We start from the raw sequence: 15,889 nt of genomic DNA, 5'->3' as shown, positions 1-15,889 counted from the left end.
TTAAGGAAGCACTTTCTTTCAATGAATAAAACAAAATACCTAAATTTATTTCAAAAGAATAAAAGCTCAGACAAAGAAATCGTTGTAAAAACAGTGTGCTTCTTGTGACAAAATGCGATACAAACTGAAACATCAAAAACCTATGCAAGACAAAGTTCAAAGATATTACTAAATGACAAATGCAAATGTAATCACTTCCATCCTGCCATAACATATGTAAGGGAAAATTATGAAAACAAGCAAACACTCACAGAAGATAAAGTTCGATAAATTTAGTACAGAACGAATTCCATTGTAGCCACTCTGATGTCTCCATTATGTAAACATAGAATCTAGGTCAATAGTGTTACGGTTATTAGGGTTCTGAGACCACTTCAATTTCAGTAATAATATTGCAGGTTCTACCAAAACATACCAAGCCAATAGTTCTTGACGTTACGTGTTCATAAACAAAATAATTCTAGGGTTTATGGCAATAAGCCAAGTCTACTATGTATTTAAGTGAAATAAGCATTCTCAACATGTAGATTGTTGGAAAAATACATATATTTTTCAGAGCATAAAAAGAATACCTTGGATTTTTCTTTGGCTTCATTGAGACGCTCCCCGTATTCATAGAGTTTCTCCACGTCGTTTGCGTCTTCGTTCAAGGCCATTTTTGCTTTCAGCGGTTCTTCAAAACCCTAAAAGCCTTCTTAAAATTTTATTCAGAGGTTTGCTGAAAGCTGCGCCAAAAAGTCCCTGGAAAAACCAAAAATCAAAAATAAAGAAACCTGAAACCGCAGTTCAGTGGCACGCAGAGGTGGGTAGATCGAATCCCTTCGGGGTCGGAAAAAGGAAAGAAAATGAGCGTATGACGGAGCTCTCCGAACTCGAAGACTCCATTAACCTAAAACGGCTTTAAAGCCCTTGCGAACCCTCCTTTCGGTTTTCTGTTTGGATCAAGAAGTTTAAACGAAGAAATTCTTAAACCCAACTAATAAATAACAAGAGATTTCTCTGAGCATCTCAGCTCATCTCATCTGTGATCCCATCTCCGATACAATCAAAATATTTTGAATTCACGCTCGGATATATGTGTACACTGGCAGACTTCTCACTCATCCAGCTTTAATAATAAACATTATATGTGTATATATATATATATTAATATATCTTGTGGTGGAAGTTTGACAAGGTTAATGTCCTCACTAAAGTCAAGTATTTGTATACCTTTACACCCATTTTGCAACAAAAAACACTTAGGATGACACAAACATAGTAATGTGGATTTGAAAAGTTAGATTGTATTTGTATACCTTTACACCCATTTTGCAACAAAAACACTTAGGATGACACAAACATAGTAATGTGGATTTGAAAAGTTAGATTTCAATATATTTTACAATAGTGGGAAAGTTTTAGAATCAATGACTATTTTTAGTTTTGTTTATAATAAATATATATTGTTTTGGGAAAATTTATTAAAACTTATTTATTAAATTAAGTGGTCATTGTTGGTTGTTATTTGGGTTAATCGAACATTGTTATATAAGAAAAGTCATCTCACTTAAAATAATTTACTGGAGGTTTCTAAAGAGGCATGTTTTCACTCCCACTAAATGTCCATAGGTCATGGACCATTAACACATTTCCTTATGTCCAAAGAAAATAAATTCGCAAGCAAACAAAAGTGATTTTAATTCATACGTTAGGACCATCATTCTTTCTTTTATTTCAATATTATTAAAGAGACAAATATACACACATAGTATTAATGGTAGCTAGAAATGAAAATTCTTTCTTTTATTTCAATATTATTAAAGAGACAAATATACACACATAGTATTAATGGTAGCTAGAAATGAAAACTATGACATTGGCACCATAATGTTGGTAAAGTTGGTATTATCATTTTTAATAAATTTATAATTTTCCATCATAATTAGGGCATGTAACAATGTTTATAATTTTGGCTTTTGAATGCAACCCAACAACATCAAATTGGATTCATTTAATTAAGAGGTTATGAGTGAAGGGTATTTACTCCTCGAAAATCACCTAGGCTTACACCATACCCCAATTGTTGTTATGTGCACTCAAGACATACATAAACACAAGACAAGCATATCCTTGGTAAGGGCTATGATCTTATGGGAGTGAAATTGTAATATATCTAAGGTATATTACCACTATGTAATGATTTATAATAATTTATGTTGTTTTAAGTAGTCATATAGATCAATATTCTACATTTATTCATTGTGATTAATGATGATCGTGCATTTCCTCGAAGCTTGTGATTTATCAAACCTTAAATGTATTCTCTCTCTCTCTCTCACACACATGTTTCTAATAATGCCCTCATGAAAAAACCATCAAGTACTTCCCCATAATTCATGGATGGTAAACGAAGTAAATCATTGCCTTGATTATGAAGCCTAACACTAAGGGGATCAAAAGAGTCAAACTCATGAACTCCCCACTTTCAGGAAGAGGTAAAGGCTCTCATCTTTGGCTCATTACCACTTCAACTAACCCTTAAAGCTAATAACCATTATTAAATATGGGTATATGAATTGTTGTTATTAAATATGGGTATATGAATTGTTGTTATTAAATATGGGTATATGAGTTGTTGTTATTTAATATGGGTATATCAAATATTATTATTTGATTTTTATTCAATATAGGTATATGAGCATTCATTATGTTCTCATGGAGTGACCCACCTAATTCACTTCAATTACCAATTGAAGTGAACCAATTCACTTCATAATGTGAGCATTCATAAATATTAAACCCCACATAATACATTACAATAAATAAATTATTTATTATTAACGATTATATTGTATTTTAATTAATGGAAAAACCTGTGAGCAATTTATGAAACCGACGTTTCGGACTAGCTAAGTGAGTCCATCATCAGGGTAATGAGATCTGTATTTTGAGAAGAGAGAGTCAAGAAGATGTGAACCTATTAATAGAAGGTAGAAATATAAGATTGGATAGGATTCTGGCTCTTGACATTCTCATCTTCTCAAATTTAAGAGCATTGTTCTGCATGTCCCTTCCATGGTGGGACTTAATGGTGTTGAAGAGAGATTGCATGTTTGAGAATGTATAATGAACATGTAAGATTCAATAAGTCATGTCCTTTGGCTTGTTGATTGGTTAATCTTAGGTGGTTGGCAGGAATTATGTCATCCTTCCCAACCTGATTAAATTTACACAATTGACGTTTTGTGCTCATGTTATAATGGCTTCAAGCCTCATTTTTTACCAACATTCTGTCTTAAAGATTATAGGGCTTACCCTATGTACCATCTTTGAAATGAGGGGAAGTACTTGGGGTTTTTCATTGGCCTTTCTAACTTGTAAAAAAAAAACAATTCCTTTGGGTAAGGACACGACTTTTTATTGCTACATCACAAATATCAAATGACTATTATAATAGATGTCGATATATTATTACATTGTTAATAATATACAATAGATATATTGTATGTCTTTCTCTCTTGAAAATGCTTTATCCTTGAAGTATAAACAAGGAAAGTTTTTTTATGACATAATGAGCCATATTTTTATAATTGTCAATAATTAGATAAGGTTGAGGACACTAAGTAAAATGATGTTCAAAGCCTTGAATAATATTGGTGCATCAACCCCCGATCGGGGTACGAAATGTATAATGCAGTAAAGGAAGGTGAGGTGGGACATAAGACATGGGGGGGCGAGGAGGGATCAGTCACCCAACTGGCTCGAAGGGCAGAGGGAGAAGTGGACGACATGAGGCCACGAGAGCAGGTGAAGGGTAGTGGGGCAACAGGCAGTACAGGGCAGAGACAGAGGTGGATGAGGGTCGAGGGGAGAGAAGGGGACTAGGTGTCAAGTGCGGTAGAGGGCAGGCAATGGCAGTTGGCAAATGCCAATGTGGAAAGAGCAAGCTCACAGCAGAAGCACCCAGCGGTAAGAGAGGAGTTATGAAGGGCAATTATGGAGATGTCGAGGAAACCCCATCCCGAGAAAATCAAATGAGGTAATGGGCAGCGGAAGGAGGATGAAGGCACGTGGAGAGTCCTTTGGACGGCAAGCGAGCAGCTGGCCAAGAAAACTAAAAGGTAAGACAGTTAGGCTAGAAGGTATTTGCATGCAGAGTGAGAAGTCAGGACGTGCTGCTGAAGGTGGTGGAAGTGGTGGGCCGAAGGACATCAAGCTGCAACCGGTTTTCGTCTACAAGAAATGGTATGTTATGTCAGCTACCATTCTCGACTGTCTGGAAAATATGATTTAAAAGAGGAATGTTGGTTAATGTGAATGATACCCCCGGAAGCGGCCATAGTAGAGACCTTATGTTTTTCTTGGGGTTCTAGCTTGTTAACCTGGAGAGAATCCGTTTGGAATGCCACCTGGGGAAGGGGGTTTGGGAACACTAGTATTGGTCTCAGGGTAGATAGGTCTCGAGGTATTATGGCTCGCTGGGACATCCTTTAGGGTTTCCACAATGGTGGTAGAATCAAACATATTGAACTGTTATGGTGCAGTCTGTGGCCCGGGAAGGAAGGAGTCATAGTTAAGTGTGGAGGGTCAGACGCCTTCTTTGATCTAGCGGCAAGGCTGCTTATTCTCCAACCTGAGCCGAGCCTAGACCTGGTCGAAGGCCGCGGGATCAAAGGCAGTAATTGGGGTAGAAATTGGGGTAGGGATATAGCACTGAGAAAATCCATGTCCTGCCCCTCTGTCGGGACCTAGGGTAGGGTTGCAATTACAATTATCCATTCTAAGAAGCATCCCCTCATCCATTAGGGTGGTGATACTCAGGGGAGGGAAGAAATTACAGTCAGGAGGAGAAGCAGAGAAACCCCATGGGCACTGGGAAACTAGTTTCTTCAAATTTCAATGGGGAACCACTAGAATTATGAGGAGGGAGGAGGGAACCCGGGCGTTAATGGGGGCTATTATAATTCTCCAGTATAGGAGTGATTGGAAAAGCTCGTGCCAGAGAAGCCCCACTCGGGAGGGGGGAAGCTTATGTTTACTCTATTTAAATTGATATTGACTTATAAGGATGTTTCCCTAGTTTTTGTTTTAGGTAATATAACAAGCAGAGTGCAGAGAATTCTGGAGTCTCGGAATTCATCCTGTGCTCCAGCCCAGGAACAGGTGTGTTGTCCGAAAAAAGGAGGAAGTAAGCTGGAAGGAGAGTGGGATGGCAAAGGAAGGTAACAAAGCGGGAAAGAGAGGAAATAGAAGAAGGGGCAAGGCCGAAAAAAGACGAAAGGATTGGAAGCGACTTCCAGCAGAGGATCAAGTAAAAGAGGAAGGAAGACCGGGAAGGAGAGTATGCAGAACTTGATCAATGCATACGTGGTAGGAACACCGTTGGAGGTGAAAGCAATAATTTCCGAATGGGAGAGAGAGCTAAACGACAATATAGCAAATCAAGAGATCGAGGCAGAGGAATGGGAAACAATGGTTAAAGACCCCGGGAATACCAGAGGACATCAAACGTTGTTCCGTCAAACAATTCAATAGTACTGGGTCATGAAGAATATCTTGGCCCGAGCAATGACAACCTATAAGGAAAGAGAGGAACCGGAGGATGCCAAACCAGCTGAGCCAAGCATGAAGGATCTACAAAGGGAGATCCAATCTGTCCAAATGCAACTGTACCGAAACAACCTCATGGTAAACAAGATTGAACAGAGCATTCAAGATATGAAGAGAAGCGAAATCCCAGGCTCCAGCGCGAAAGCCCCAACCCCGGTGGACTCATCAGATGAATGAAGCAGGTCTTTAAGTAGAATTTTGTTTGTATGGCGGTTAGCATTTAATGTTTTAATATTAATTTTATAGTAGATAAAGTTGCCAATGTAGCTTGGATGGTAAGGAAAACTCTCTTTAAATTTTGGACAGCATTTGATGCAGACAGATGGCCAACAGAACTGGTTTCCTACGGGTAGGTTGAGGCCACCTGCAATTTTTGTTAAAGATATACTTATTTTTAGGAAATATTAATAGAAAAAGGAACTACCAAGCTTGCACAAAAAATATTGGTGCATCAAAAAAAGATTAATCCATGGAACTCTCTAATAACAAGTCTTTAGATTCATTTTTCTTTATTGTTGACTTTGAGGCACACATTGATATGCAAGTACAACATTGATTATGATTAGGTATAGTGGGATATTAGTAAGGATGGACGCGTGTCGGGTCGCGGGAGGGCCTTGTTCAGCGAGCGGCCGCTTGCACAGCCAACCAGCATGAACCTCGAGTCTTGACCATCAGGCGTTTTATCATCTTTCTCTCACAGGCGTTCAACATTTCTCTTTTTGCATGGCTACCTAAACCTTTATTCGGACACGTTCTCGGTTTTTCTACGTAGGAAAATTGGTTGGTCCCTCATGCATGCAGGGTGAAACCTGGTATGGTCTTCCGCCTCGCCACTCTGCCTCCGTTCTTCTTTAAGTAACGACTCTGGTGTGCAGTAATCGGTTTCTTCTTTGGCCTTCCTGGCCGGAGGTTTTGGTTGAGGGAGGAACCATTTCATAGAATTGAACTTTTCGCTATCTGAACCCCAAAATTGTTTTTCTCTTGGATCTTTTTGGTCTCTACGAACGGATTTTGAGTTAACAATCTGGCTCTTTGCTGCTTGGACGCTCCTGCATTCAGTTTTTCGACAAGGCTCTCTCGGATTCGACCTGGTGGCGGCCTCCATTGCTGGTCAATATCTATCGCCTTCTCCTTATCCTGATATTTATCTTCAATAGTAGAATGGCATGATATTTTACTATGGGCTCGGAATGTGTTACTTAGGAAGTTTTCCATGCTTGTTTGTTTTTTTTCCTGAGATTGTGAGGATATACTATATTTTGGGATGGTGATAATGTGGATTACTGCAAAACAAGCTTGAACTTGACTTCTGGTAAATTATGTTGAAATCTATCTTTAACAAGATTAAGGCATCTATCTTCATTTATAGCCCCTGCTTAGACATCCGTTTTAGAATCGGGAGGTGGTGGTGTATTTTACAAATCTATTGTTGTTGTATTGATTGTCATAACCAGCCAGCTGAATAGTCCTGGTATTCGGCTCCCTGGTTTCTCTGGTTCGAACATCCCTGGATTTTAGATTTTCCGGCAGCCCTCCCACTGACGGAGTTTTTTAAAATTCAAATCTCGGCGATCCCTAGGGCAATCATTAAGAATTCTGAACGTCCTGTAGTACCAAGGAATTTAGACTTCTATGATCCATAACATTGTTAAGATAGTCTTCGGCAAAATCACATAACCAATCTTTTGTCGACGCGTTTCGAACCAACCAGTGTGGTTCATCGTCAGGACAAGTTGAAGAACCAATTCGGCTTAGCTTGATTAAATAGAGTGTGCAGAGACTCCAACAGCTATAATGCTAACGGCTATTTTGACCTAATGATCCTGGTCAAACTACCACTGATCAAATATCTTCGTCATCCTTAGCTTCGAATTTCTATCCCTCCCATAGTAGACAATATGACGGTTGTATATCCTCCTCACCTGTCTACTCACATCATGTGAGCTGCTGATCTGGAGTTCGAAATTTATTTATCCTTTGTCCTCGAGTCCTCCTTTTCTCGAGGTTCTATGATCCTTTTCCTGATACTCTTTAAATTCCATATCTAGCCTTGCTCTTAGACTCTGACAGGATCTACGGGAAGGTCTTTCCTTTTGTACTTTTTGCCCTTTTTTCTCCTTTCAGTAGTTATTCTATCCAGGCTTTTGTTGCAGAAGGATCTTGGATTGGATTTAGCTTCAGTTTCGTGTTGTACCTTGCCCTTTCCAGCACTTTCTGAGCTTTCTTCTTTGTTCAAGATGTCGGATGGATATGACTCCCCCGCCACGCAAGCCCTTTTTCGGGCTTCAATTGAGGCTGAATCTGCACGTGAAAAAGCCACTCATGGCAATAGTTGGCATGCCACGGTGGAAGAAATGCTAATCCTTGACCTTCGAGAACAATCCATCCCTGCTCGGCCAATATCAGATTTGGCTCATCCGAAAATTGGGGTGGACCTTTCTAGAAAAGGTAGAACCCAAGCCCATGCACAGCATTATAACAAATCAAGAAATCCGGTCAAAACGGTCCCTCCTCCAAAGGCGATTTCTGTGGTCAGTGATACACTTACCGAGCGTATTGATAGTTTGCAAAAGTTGGCACTGATTGGGAAGTGGCATTTTCCGGAGATGACCGAGGAAGATATGAGGAAATGGTTGGTGAATAAATGGACGCCTCTGATCGGATACACTCCTGTCATATCTTGTCTAATGAAAGACTGGTTCTCCTTTCACTTTCTTAAAGTATCTGATTTGGAGATCGTCCTAAACAGACCATGGGTTTATGGCAAAAGTTTTCTGTCATTATCCCGATGGTACATGGGTTTTGACCCTCTTAAGAATACACCTTCAAATTGCATGATATGGGTAAAACATCCCAACTTACCTCTGGAATTATGGTCGATAGAAACCCTTACTGAGATTGGTAACTCCGTTGGCAAATTTATCTATGTGGATCCCTGGTGTAGAGGTGAGAAGGATAAAAGGATCGCGTGGATTCTGATTGAAAAACCTTATAGAGGTGGTTATCTGGACCATATCGAGATAACCTGGGAGGGAGTCAAAATCAGCCAAAGACTTGATTTTTGGGGTATTCCCTTCCGTTGTTCTCTGTGTCATCGAACTGGACATCTCATCAAAAATTGCAGTCTTCGTTGTAAACGCAAACCTATGAGGCATAGTCTCTATCGGGGTAGAAATTTCGGATCTGACTCTCTTTCTGAAGATGCAAGCACTCATGAGAATCAATTAAATATACAGGACTCAGATCTCCTCTGCTCTCAGCAAAATCCTCAAGAACAGTCTGAGGCTCAAAATGCGAAGGTTTTTGAATGCCCTCCTATTCCCGAGCCTATTGAGGAGAAAACACCTCCTGCTATGAATCAAGGGGATTTTGTGGTGGGGTCCCATCCCATCCTCATTGTTTCTTCGTCGCCCTCTTTTGCTAATCCTTCTGCTGGCTTGTCAAAAGGAAAGGAACTTATGCTTTCGCCTACCTCTTTTAACTCCCCTACTGAATCACCTGTCAACAATTCCGACAGCGACTTAGATATTTTTCTTCAAAGGAACCCCTCGGTTCTTGAACCTTTAACCATTCATAAGCCCTCTTTCCCGCTCTACCCTTCTATCAGTCCTAATTCCTCTAAAAATATTACGGTCAGAAAGAAGCAAAGGGGTGGCAGTCGTCATTTCCGAGGTAGACCCACTGCTCCTGATTTTGGGGTCGAAAATCTATCCCTTGTTGATGTACCAATCCTGGACTCAACAGATTCTTAGCCTCTTAGAGCATGTATGGCTGGAGAGCCTTCAAAATGACATTCTTAATCTCAATGAATATTAGGGGATTGGGTGCCCTCCCAAAATTTTTGGCGCTAAAAGAAATCTTTTATCCGGCTCGTCCACAAATTATCTTCATACAGGAAACTATGCATTCAAGTACAGTATCCTTGGCTTTCTTTAGAAGAATGTTTCCGTCTTGGCATATGGTTGCCACTAAAGCAGATGGGTATGTCTGGAGGTCTGGCAGTACTGTGGGATCCTGCATGGATAAAAGCAAAAGCTTTTAAATGATGTGCTGGAATTCTTATCTCGGCATCAATCAAAGGCCAGCCTTTGATTCTTAACATCTTGAATGTTTATGCTCCTTATAGGAATAGATCCTCTTTTTGGGAAAGTCTGTTTGCCTCGGAAATTCTAGATATTGAGTCGTTATTGATAGCAGGAGATCTAAATGTGACATTAAAATCTGAGGAGTGTTGGGGTAATTGCAGGAAAAGAGACCCCTTGGCTGACAAACTCCGAGAGGAATTTTTGAGTAGGAATCTTGTAGATATCATACCTGAAAGAATGACTCCTACTTGGGATAACAACAGGTCGGGTCATGCCTTCATTGCAAAAAGAATTGATCGCTTTATTATAAATGCCAGCATCATTGCTAAATGGGGGATGCCTGTTGCAAGTACTGGGAATGATTTTACCTCGGATCACAGACCTATCTTTCTTGAATGGAGGGAAAAGGATTTCAGGTTGGGTTACTCCTTTAAATTTAACAGGATCTTTTTAGAAGACCAATCCTTCAATGATGTCATAAAAAAAAAGTGGATGGATCTACAAGAATCTGAAATGGCACTCTTTTCCACCTTTCGGGAAAAGATTCAAACTCTAAGGGATGTTGCAAAGGACTGGCAAATTCAAAAGAGGAAGAGGGATAAACAGGAGTTGAATGACATTAAAAAGGAGATAGGCATTTTTGCCAACTCAGCAAATTTTGACTGCTTGACTTTTGAGCAAAAGAATTTTATCAGAAATTTGGAAAAAAAGAAACAAATGCTGCTGCAAAAGGAAGAAGCTTCCTGGAGGCTAAAAAGCAGAGCGACATGGCTTAGGGAGGGGGACCGGAACTCGAAGTTTTTTCATAATTTTGCAAATGCTAGGAGGAGAAAAAACTCTATCTGGAAGATTGAAGATGGTCATGGGGGATTTTATTACTCTCAACATGACATATCTGCCGAAGCTACAAGGTTCTTTCAGGAACAATATAAGAGGCAACAGGGTAATATCAATGACATCTTATGGGCTGTGGATTTGGTGCCAGAAATGTTCGACGAGGCTGCAAATGATGACTTTTTCAAGCCTATTATGGAAGAGGAACTCCAAGCTGTTATCAAGGCCTTCAAAAAGGACAAAAGTCCCGGGCCTGATGGTTGGCCAATTGAATTCTTTACTCATTTCTTCGATTTGTTCAAGGTTGATATGCTGAGGATGGTGGAGGCTTCCCGTATGTCTGGGAACATTAACAGTGCTTTAACTTCCACATTCATAGCACTTATTCCGAAAAAGGACCAAACAGACTCATTTAAGGACTACAGGCCAATTGCCTTATGCAATACTCTGTTTTAAGATCATCTCTAAAATTATAGCGGAAAGATTGAAGCCTGTTCTAAACTCATTTATCACAAAAGACCAGCATGCGTTTTTAAAAGATAGAAACATACTGGATGCGGTTGCTATGACTCAGGAATGTTTATTTTCAATGTTGTCAAAAAATATTGACGCGGCCATCCTAAAGATAGATTTGAAAAAAGCGTATGATTGTGTGGATTGGGGCTCCCTTAGAGTCTTGCTGGCCAAAATTGGTTTGAGACCACAAGGTATTAACTGGATAATGGCGTGTGTCGAAAAAGTTAGATATTCAGTTATTATAAATGACATTCCATCATCTTTTTTCCAAGCGGAAAGGGGTCTTCGTCAGGGTTGTCCCCTATCCCCTATGCTCTTTATCCTAGTAATGAACTCTCTCAGCACTCAGATCAACAAAGCTGTGTCTGATAGAAGATGCAGGCCGATAAAGATCTGCAAGGATATATTCCTATCCCATAATCTTTTTGTTGATGATATTCTCATTTTCGCCATGCTATGTAAGTCAACATGGTACTGCCTAAATGATATCTTTCAAAAGTTTCAGTCAGCATCCGGCATGGTCATAAACAGGGACAAATCTCTATTGTATCACAATGACACTAACCTGGAGACAGTTCAATGGATTGCAGCGCTTTTCGGCATCAACCAGGCATCGATTAAGGAGGGCTTTAAATATTTGGGATTTATCCTGAAAGCAAAAGGAAATCGCAAACAGGATTGGCAATGGCTGATAGATTGCTTCTACAAAAAAATATCAGGTTGGGAGATGAGATTCCTAACATTGGCGGGGAGGTACATCTTGGTACAGGCGGTTCTATCTCAATTGGCGGTTTATTGGGCCCACCTATATCTTCTTCCTGCTTCCGTTATAAACAAAATGGTTTCTTTAACTGCCAATTTTTTATGGGGAGGAAGATCTTATCAGACCAAGTTTCATTTAGTAAAGATGGATTGTATCACAAAAACAAAGAAGGCGGGAGGTTGGGGTCTTATGCACATGAGAACTTTTGGAAAAGCCCTCCTATGCAAATCTCTTCATAGAGGCATCTATGGTGAGGGACCGTGGAGGAAAGTCATCAATAGAAAATATCTCAAAGGCAGGAGCATGGTTTTCTGGTATAGAAGGAAATCTCTGGGCATAAAAAGAGGATCAGCCATCTGGCAAAGTTTCAGAAAAATTCAGTCTTTCTTCATGGGAAATTTACGGTGGAGATTTTTCTCGGGCTCAAGCATTTTTATCGGTTTCGATTCAATTGTAAATGGTTTGGAATCATTTCTCTCTCCTGAACTAATCTCCTTTTTCCACTCAATGGGCATTTTTACGTGGAATAAGTTGATAAAATCTTGGTCCTTCTCATCTCCAGTATGGAAAGACGGGGAAGATTTATCCTTGCCTCTTTCATTGCGGCCCTTATGGTTGTCTGTTGTACAAAACCTTATCGGCAAAGGGGTCCATCGATCTGGTTCAATGGACGTTCTGGCATGGTCTCTGCAGAATTCTTCTCAGCCTTTACGTGTTAAGGACTTATATACAGCTATGTCAACAGGCCTTCCGCCCTGCTCCGATACGATCTTTCCTCCTAGGTTATGGAACGCGACATGCCCTCTCAAAATGATTTTATTTTCATGGTTGGTTTTTTCAAACAGGAATCTTACATGGGAGGTCCTTCAAAGGAAGGGATGGCAGGGTCCGGGCAGATGTTCTATGTGTCAGCAAGAGGCTGAATCAAACGCTCATATGTTCTTTCAATGCGCATCAACTACACATATCTGGTATGAACTGTCTTTGTCTTATGGTTTTCCTCACCGGGTTTACTCAACTGTACAGGATGGTTTCAAATGGTGGAGCGAACAATGTTCATCTTGGCGAACCTTATTCATCCTTGCATGCTGGTATTTGTGGAAATGGAGGAACGCACATATCTTTCAAGAATCCAAGGCGCCCCTTGCCTCCATTCTGATTCACATATCGTCATATCTCGACATTTCTGGATAACTTTGATCTATGGTTTCTTTAAAAATCTGTTTATCTGGCCTTCATGTTTCTCATGTTTCTCGGCTTTTTGTGGGAGTTTCGACATCTTTGATTGCATTATGGAAGATGTTTTATTGCTGCTAAATTTAAAAATCTGTATGCAATTGGACTGACAAAGGTTATTCTCTTTTGCACGGTATCTGTTTATCTGCCACCTAGACATTTTCTTAACTCTGTTTCAGGACTGGGATGGTCTCTTTGTTATGTATGCAGAATATTATATTTTCTTAATATAATCTATGATGATTTTCTCTCTGAAAAAAAAAAAAATAATAATAAAATAAAATAAAAATAAATAAAAAATAAAAAATAAAATGTTGTTTCTTGCACACGACAACTTTTGTGATTCGGGTGTCTATACAATGCCCTAATAAATTGACCATGCTTAATCTTTTGTTTAATTTTGTCATAATTTACTTGTGTTACCATGAACTTTGTTTCAGGACTGGGATGGTCTCTTTGTTATGTATGCAGAATACTATATTTTCTTAATATAATCTATGATGATTTTCTCTCTGAAAAAAAAAAATAAAAAAAATAAAAAAAAATAAATAAATAAATAAAATGTTGTTTCTTGCACACGACAACTTTTGTGATTCGGGTGTCTATACAATGCCCTAATAAATTGATCATGCTTAATCTTTTGTTTAATTTTGTCATAATTTATGTTAGCTACCTATACCAATAGGTTTCATATTTCATGATTGACAATGAAAAGTTCCAAATATGCTCTGCTTTGATCATGCAAAGATCACATATTTCCTAGAGAAAACAATCTGTGTATATAGCTTGATGTTGTCTCAATTTTGATGGGTGGTCCAACAGCCTAATCTGGATCATGCCATGTTTTGAATTTCCAGTTGTAGAATAGAGAAAGAAGTATGTCCAAACTATTTAATATTGGCAGACAAGTAGTCTAGGTAGAGAAGAAAGGCTCCCAACTGCTTAATCTGGGACCTTGGAAGAAATAAGGGTAGAAGTAGATAGAAAAACAAAAGAAAAAGCCAGAGAAAAGAAAAGGCAAATAAGGGTCTGCAAGTCCAAGTGCACCCTCCAAGAAGAAAAAAAAAATGCTAGGCAAATAGATGGGTAGGCAGATGAGGTTGCAGAAAAATCATTCCTTACAAATGAATGAGTGCTGAAATACCCACAAAGGAAAATCAATGGTTGAGAAGCTCCCCTTCTCCATCAGGTTGCAGCAAAGCAAGGAAGCATGTCTAACTTCCCAAATTTCCCCTTTCACTCTTATTACTAACATCCCTTCATCTATGAAGATTGATGAAAAGATCTGAGGTTTCATGGTGGTTCTTGTTCCTTTAAAAGCCACATTTCTTGTCTAAAAATCTTTTTATTTTGATCTACTCCATAAACTAAGTGACTTTCAAATACACTGGATGTAATCACTCCTCATTCACTTTCCTCATTCACATTAACCCCTAACTTCTATTATCTAAATCCCCTAAACTGCCCTTTTCCCTACTAGTATAACACCATGGTGTATAAACCCCAAACATAGTATAAATATCCCTCCCCTTGGCACTATAGCCAAATAAGTTGTTTAGGGAGACTCCAGTCCACCAGGGCCTGTGGTCAACCCTGTCTTGGGGCTGCTCTAACCTCTGGTTATGAGCAACAACCTTTCCCCTAAACCCTTACCTTCCCCCTGCTAAACCCACTCCTAAACCTCTTTTCCCTTATAAAACCCTTGAAAAACCCAAAAATCCCCAAAACAAATGCAAAAACCCATAACCCTAAGGTTCTCCGCCCGAAAATATTTAATTTAATATTTTAAAAAAGGCCAGCGGGACCCCCCAACCTGCACGATCCGTCGGAGGACCCGCCAGCCGTCAGATCTCCACCGCCCAGATCTAACGGTGGGCGGTAATTATCACTCCCCGACCTGCCTACCTTTAGCGTCCGGGGAAAGTGTTTTTCCGCCCCGTACAAGGGACGCGTGGCAGGCGGTGGGGTTGTTCGGAGCCCCCCTCCACGATACCGCCTTTGGCCCAAAGGTGGTGCGGGGAACCCGCTTACCGCTTCCCCATTACCACCCATCCGGCGCACGTCACCCTCACGTCAGCCTGACGTCATGTCGCTTCCACCCGCCCCCGCGTCCCGTGGCCCTCCACGTAGCCCTGCCACCGCATCTATCCGCCACTGTGTCCTGCCACCCTGGCCTACACCTCAGCAGCCACGTCACCTCCGTACCCAGGCCCCACCATGACGTCATGCTGACGTCATCGGCGGAAAAGCGCCAATAGCATGTTTTTTCCAAATTTGTCGTTATAAACGACCAAATTAGCCGTTTGCGGTCATTTTCACGCACAAACGACGTAGCCGTTGCGAACCAGCTTGCCGCGAAATCTGTTTCCAGCCATCAAATTCAAGATTGAGACCGCTACAAGTCAAGAATTCAGCTGCATTAAGCCTCCACGGCCCGGCCCGCAGGCTTCCAAGCTAGTTTATCCAGGTATTTCACCAGATTTCCCCATTTTGCCCATGCATTCCTTTTCTCTGTAAATTCACCATTGAAGACTGGTCAAAATCCACAATCTAGCTCTGTCTGCTAACCAAGAGTCAGCTAAAGTAACTTGCATTGCCCCCAGAGCTAAAAATTGGCATTAAAACAGTCGTTCCGCGGGCCAGAACCATAAAATTGTCCTCGAGGTGCTCGGCATTGTTCCCTTTTGCCGAGTACAGGCCAGCTGCAATTTCTACCAAAAGAAACCTCATACCCTCTGCAACTTACCCTTAGCAATTCACATCCCTTTGAATTTGCAAACAAACTACAGAAACCAGCTTGCATTTTCCACTGAGAGAAACACTTTAGACTTGGTCTACATTAGGCCTATTACTTAAGCTC

General features: G+C 40.3%; 1 protein-coding gene across 1 annotated transcript in view; it reads right to left on the bottom strand.

Annotated features, from left to right (window-relative positions):
- Positions 1 to 1,078, bottom strand: part of LOC149162750 (Apoptosis inhibitory protein 5 (API5)) — a 46,403-nt gene extending 45,325 nt beyond the window's left edge. Inside the window, exon 1 of the mRNA XM_089437366.1 lies at positions 573 to 1,078. Within this exon, the coding sequence (XP_089293492.1) occupies positions 573 to 656 (84 nt within the window). The 5' untranslated portion in view covers positions 657 to 1,078. The remainder of the gene's footprint in view (positions 1 to 572) is intronic.
- Between the last annotated feature and the right edge of the window lie 14,811 nt (positions 1,079 to 15,889).

The sequence above is a fragment of the Pinus tabuliformis genome, chromosome 5_2 (assembly GCF_031772625.1).
Source record: "Pinus tabuliformis cultivar Carrire ecotype Pingquan chromosome 5_2, CPIR1, whole genome shotgun sequence".
In the NCBI taxonomy this organism is placed as follows: domain Eukaryota; kingdom Viridiplantae; phylum Streptophyta; class Pinopsida; order Pinales; family Pinaceae; genus Pinus; species Pinus tabuliformis.
Note: the sequence above shows the minus strand (reverse complement) of the source record. Positions and strands in the feature narration are given on the sequence as shown.